The 6,000-nt window shown below is 39.3% G+C and overlaps 1 protein-coding gene across 2 annotated transcripts in view; it reads left to right on the top strand.

The window, feature by feature from the left end:
- The first annotated feature begins 1,085 nt into the window (after nt 1–1,085).
- Nucleotides 1,086–6,000, top strand: part of THBS4 (thrombospondin 4) — a 35,178-nt gene continuing 30,263 nt past the window's right edge. For both annotated transcript variants that reach the window (XM_044446280.1, XM_044446281.1), the window contains exon 1: nt 1,086–1,119. In XM_044446280.1, coding sequence (XP_044302215.1) covers nt 1,101–1,119 — 19 coding nt within the window. In that variant the 5' untranslated portion in view covers nt 1,086–1,100. The remainder of the gene's footprint in view (nt 1,120–6,000) is intronic.

Genomic DNA, 6,000 nt, shown 5'->3' with positions numbered 1-6,000 from the left:
CCTGCAGACCTTAGGTTGCATCTTTTTCAGCAAGAAATTTTGTGTGTGTTGCACACTGCAGAATCTCTTTAATCAGGGACTGTCTGATGCCCTTAATTGCTGGTGGTGAAATTCAGCTACTAATTTGTTAAATGTATCATTTAGCAATATCTAGTAACTGCTTCTTTTGGGGAGGAGTTTCTTACATGGGTGAATTTTGTTTATCAATGACGTGCATGCTCTTTTGAATGATTTACCTGCTTAATGGAGATTAAGAAATGTTCAATGTTCGTGGATTCTGTGTGCTAAAATGGATGCTATGTGCTAATTTCAAGCTAAAAGACTGAAATTACAAACCCTTCTATAATGCAATGGGTTCAGGCTCTTGGATTGCTTTCAGTATATGAACAGGTGGCATATAGGCACCACCTTCAAATGGATGCTCATTTGGAGATTGACCCATTTTTGTAGAGGCCTATGCATAAATGCTGGAAAGCTGTATGCATGCATTTCGTACAAATGAATGTATGTATATTCTAAAATAAACAAAATGTTATTTAGTTACTTATTTCATTTTTATATTGCCCAATAGCAGAGGCTTTCTTGCTGGTTAACAAAACAGTTGTCTGAGTGCCCATGAGCCCCACATTGAGAATCCCTTCTAAAAGGCATTGGAGATTGTGGCCAAAATGAACTTCCTGAGGACTGGGCATACTTAGCAGCCATGATACATATGTGTGGAACCAAATGGAGTGTCCTGGAAGAGAACATGGCTAGTTTGCTGGCTGACACCCTAGATAGGAACATTCCTGTTTAGCAGAGACAACGCAGGGGAGCTATTTGTCACAGATTCATTCCAGGTTCATTCCATGTTGCAGATTCATTCCACTAGGCTATCGTTCAATTGCTTACAATTTCTTTTAATATTTTTTATAGTTTTTGACCTTCTTTCTACACCCAACCAGAAGCTAGTAAAAGCCTTCCTGCAACAGATGCTGACAGTTTCTACACTGAATGAAGTATACATCCTTGCAACGTTCAAACTGCAGCCTAAAAGCACAGCTGTTGTATTTGGGATCTACTCCCCTACTGAAAACAGAAAATATTTTGAGTTCACAGTGATGGGGCGGGTGAATAAAGGTAAGTTAGTTTTATGAAATGAAAGAACAATGAAACATATCACATGCACATTGTACAAAATCCTGGCTAACTTAAGTCCCATTCATTTCAGTGTATCAACTCTAACTAGCACTTAGATTTAATTTTATTCCTTATATTTGATGAATAGATTTTATGTGGCTTCTATAAATATTGGGCTTAAACTATTTTAAAAGGATTCCAGGTAAATTTGAGGCACAACTCAGTTCCTCTTGGAAACTAAAATGGAAAGCACTGCTTCCTCTCTTGCCTTCTACAGGTACTGTAAAACTGGTATAGTCAACCCAGGGCCCTCCAGACTCTTCGGACTGCAACTCCTATGATTCCTGACCATTGACCATGCAGGTTTAGGTTAATGGGAGTTGTAAACTAAGAATTATCTATGAGGCGTTTCTTGTTTGCATGTGATTTCCTCATTCATGGTAGTTTGAAGGTGCTTCTCTTGTGTATTCCATGGATTTCTATGGTTTTTTTAGAGCAAGAAAAGTAATATTATCTGGAAATGGCAGAAAGAACTATGATGAGAAACTCCTGTATTTTCACAATTCTTCTATATTGCAGTACGAGATTGTGGCTGTATAGCAAACTGGAGAATTGTTTTAAAAAATGGGAAAAGTGTAAAGGAGTCATTTTCAATCCTGCAAAGGAGCTGTAAAGTGACAGGTTATGTTGAGAAGCCCCCAAACCTCTGGAGGAAAGCAGGTTATCTCTCTGTTCAGTAAGCCATTGTTTATACTGGAGCCAACACTTGTGACTCTCCATACGTGTACTCAAACTCCCAGAATGCCAGTGGTCCAGCATGACATGAGCAGGAATCCAATAATATCTAGAAGGGCAGAGGTTGCCCACCGCTAGTTATTGCCCTTTCTCCTCTCTGATGTTGTTCTAAGTATTTGAAATTAGAAAATCGTCAGCCTATTCTATTCTGTTATCCTTAAATTTCTCTCAGGGCTACTATACTAAATGCTTGTGCTTTTTCATTTTAAGGATTTGTTGCTATTAATTTATTTTACAGTAATTTTTTTTCTGCTCACCAGCCAAAAAAAAGCTCCTAGAGTGGCTTAAAATCAATCAGCAAAAAGTACTTGCCCACAGGTTTGCAATCTAAAAAGGCACAACACACAAGGGGAAGGAAGAGGAAAAAATTAAGTAGATTGCTGGCAGGGCTTGGCATCTCATCTCCCAGGAGTGGGAGCACTCCACTTGAAGCCGATTTTGAAGTTTTCTTTGCCTGTCCCATCTCCATTTTCTTGGCCAAGGATGGCCAACTTGTGTCATCCAGTGACTGCTTTGTTACCCAGTATTGGTATGGTGAATGGAAGTAGATTTTGCTACAGACCCTTTAATAAAGACTTGAGTATAGGAGCACATGATTCTCATTTGTGGGCCACATATAGGCAGGCACAAATATTTATATATTATGCAGTACATGTTACACAGAATCTGAAAGAACAATGCACCATTTTTCTCATATTCCTTATGAGTAAACTCTGGGAAAGCTTTTTGGATTAAAATCTGATGGACCTGCCAAAGGCCAGAGGAAATGGCTTGGTAGCCAGATTCATTTTGTCATTTTCTTTGACTCTGCTGAATTCTTCCAGACCTGTTGACTCCCTTCTGTAATAGTGGTGCCTAGAACTCATCACAGTATTCCAGGTGAAGTCATTTCAGTGCTGAGACAAACATGGCTAATTCAAATACATCACTTACCTTTTAGTGCAGTTGTCCCATTCCCCTTTTCAAAGCAGTGTGAGCTTTAGCTTATGGCAAGATGTTGCCCAGGCCTTGTATGCATTATTGAACAGCCTTAAAACCCCTTCTTGAGAGGCAGAGACTGACATCTCTCTGGCAGCTAACTTGCCACTAGCAGTGATGAATGGTTCCCAAGGAATCAAGGCCTTTTTTTCTCTTTTCCCCCTTGGGAAATCACTGTTTCATATTACTGAGGAATTTTATAGATACACGCACATGCTGTATCCAGCATATGAAAGATGGGAACTTAATTTAGTTGATCCCAAAGTTTAGCTCTGACTGTGCAAGATAAACATTCCTATTGCAGAGGCCTTATAAAATAGCCACATGACAGAAAGTGCTCTTGGTTGAGTGGAATGCGCTTGTTTAGAGCCATGAGGCTGACTTGTGTGATGCTCTGCCATGATCTGGTAAATTCACAAATGTCCAGCATGAAAAATGTGTGATGCTGTTTTCAAAAGGAAAAAAATGAGAGTGTAATGAGCATAAAGATAACTATTATTGCAGCCTAGCAAATACCACATTTAAATATTGGTTTAATGGCATTTCAATATTGGGTTCATTTCATTTAAGCTACATAAATGCAATTACCCAATGCTGAAATGCATTTAAATTAAATGCAATTAATCCAGTGGTGACTGAGAATGATGGGACTTGCCTTCCAATATATCCAGAGGGTTTAGATTAGGGAAGACTGGTTTAATTGTTAGATTGATTTTTTTATTAATGAAAAATGTGAAACATTTTATTGAGCAGTGGATTTTTTAAAAAATGCTTTGGGTTGAATCCAGACTGTAAGTACAATCCTATATATATCTGTTTAGAAATGAATCCTATTTAATTAGGACTTATATCCAGGTAAGGAAGCATAAGATTGCAATATGCATTAGTTGCACATAGGTCCAATTTAATGTAAATTTAATTATTGAACAGTCAATCAATTAAGAATAATTATGATTTCAATATTGGACTTATGTATTGGTTTATTTACATCTAAGAAGATGCGCACAACTTGTACCCCACTTAGCAAGATGCAGCGCAGCGGTACTTTATGGCTGTTCAGCAGGGCTATGGAAAACTTTCCTTTCCTGTCCCCATAGCTCACTTGGGATTGAGAGCTGAAGATCTGTCAGTTTCAATAGAGGAAAGGCTAACCCTTGTTTTTCTGTCACTGTTAGGACTAAAGTGCACTTTAGAACTATGTGTTCTTAATAGTTTGGTCCTGCAACCTTGGCATATGAGGAGAAGGCTTGGAATTAACAAGATTTACATGTGTGCATGCATGAAACTCAAATACTTTGGCCACCTAATGAGAAGGAAGGACTCCCTGGAGAAGAGCCTAATGCTGGGAACAATAGATGGCAAAAGAAGAAGGGGACGGCAGAGGATGAGGTGGCTAGATGGAATCAGTGAAGCAGGGGGGATGGTGGAGGACAGGAAGGCCTGGAGGAATGTTGTCCATGGGGTCGCGATGGGTCGGACACGACTTCGCGACTAACAACAACAACAACAACAACAACAACAATGCATGAAACAGAGTTTATGAGTTTGCTTATGGAAGAAAAAGGTATGCATGCAAACATGTACATGAACTTAGGGTTATGAATAATCCATACTATACTTGGAGCAAAAATAAGCATACAATAAAATAAATTCCAAAACAATCACTTGAGAGTATTAAATTCAGCAGCAGGGAATAACACATAAGAGTTCTTGTCTGGAGGAGCAGATCTGCGTAAGTTCTGTACTGTCCAATGGGCAAAGTTTTCTGGTCTGTGTTAGGAAAAGCGATAATACATTTCAAAGAAAATGGGAAGGCTTTATAGTGAAGTACACACACTCAAAATATTTTCATAAATGTTCTGGGAACTGATCTAGGGCATGTTATTCATTGTAAGAGATTTCCTCTGGAATGTTCTAGCTATGAAATACAGGCTCTATTGCAAAACCTTTGGGTCCAGTGTTTTAATTTTATGGTCATTAGAGTTGTATATAGATCCATTTCAGTCGGGCTTCAGGCCTGGTGTTAGCACCGAAACAAATTCATTTGCCAGCAGATGTACACCCCTGTTGGTTCACCTGGACCTTTCATATCGTTGATTTGCTATGATTCATAGCAGATTTGATATAATTGACCATGGTGTCTTGAACTGCATGAGGAGGATGGATTTGAGGATTGATCTGCAGATATTCCAATCATTTCTTGGGGATTCGGTTTCAGAAGTAGGTGTTGGGGGCTCCTGCCTAACGCTATGAGCACTGGTTTATGGCATCCCCAGGGATAAATTCTCTCCCTTAGACTATTCATTATTTGCATGGAATTGCTGGGAGAAGTCCTTTGGGGGTATTGTCACCAATGTGAAGATGCCACACAAAAGTATTTCTTCTTTCAGTAACAGCAAAACAGTTGAGGTTCCAAATTACTAATGGAAAGCACCAAGAGCTCATAAATCTGTTCCAGTTAAAGACATTCAGGCTTCTGGGTGAGAGAGATCAGGAGGGAGGGAAATGGTTTAGAAATGGAATTAAACTTGTTTTACATAGGTACCATTCCCCTTAATGAATCAGGATCATAAGTTGATGGCAAACCTGGACTCAGCTTTGCACCTTGATGCTCCCATGGCAACTGTAGCAAGGAGCACCTTTTCCCAGCTTAGTTAGTCTAACTGCTGCCTCGGCAATTATAGGCAGCCTATAAATACATATTAACTAACTAACTAACTAACTAACTAACTAACTAACTAACTAACTGTTCTTGATGATGCCAGACTTCTGAATAGCCTTCAGAAATTTCACTTGGTCCAGAATGCAGCAGATATTACTGAGCATTTTCAATAGAATCATATCACAGTTGTCCTGTCACAGCTGCACGGATGGCCAGTCTGTTTCCAGGTATAATCCAAAGTGTTAGTTTATGTATTATATTCATATCTTGCCTGTTTGCTGCAAGGAACACAAGGCAGCTTATGCCATCATCCTTTCCATTTTAACATCACAATAAACCTGTCAGGTAGGTCAGGCTGAGAGGCAGTGGCTGGGTCAAAGTCACCCAGTAAGCTTCAAGGCTGAGTGGGGACTAGAATCTGGATCTATTGTAAGGTCCAGTTCAGC

This window comes from Varanus komodoensis, unplaced genomic scaffold (assembly GCF_004798865.1).
Source record: "Varanus komodoensis strain SLA01 unplaced genomic scaffold, ASM479886v1 scaffold5, whole genome shotgun sequence".
Lineage (NCBI taxonomy): Eukaryota > Metazoa > Chordata > Lepidosauria > Squamata > Varanidae > Varanus > Varanus komodoensis.
The sequence above is the reverse complement of the archived record's forward strand: the minus strand, read 5'-3'. Positions and strand labels throughout refer to the sequence as shown.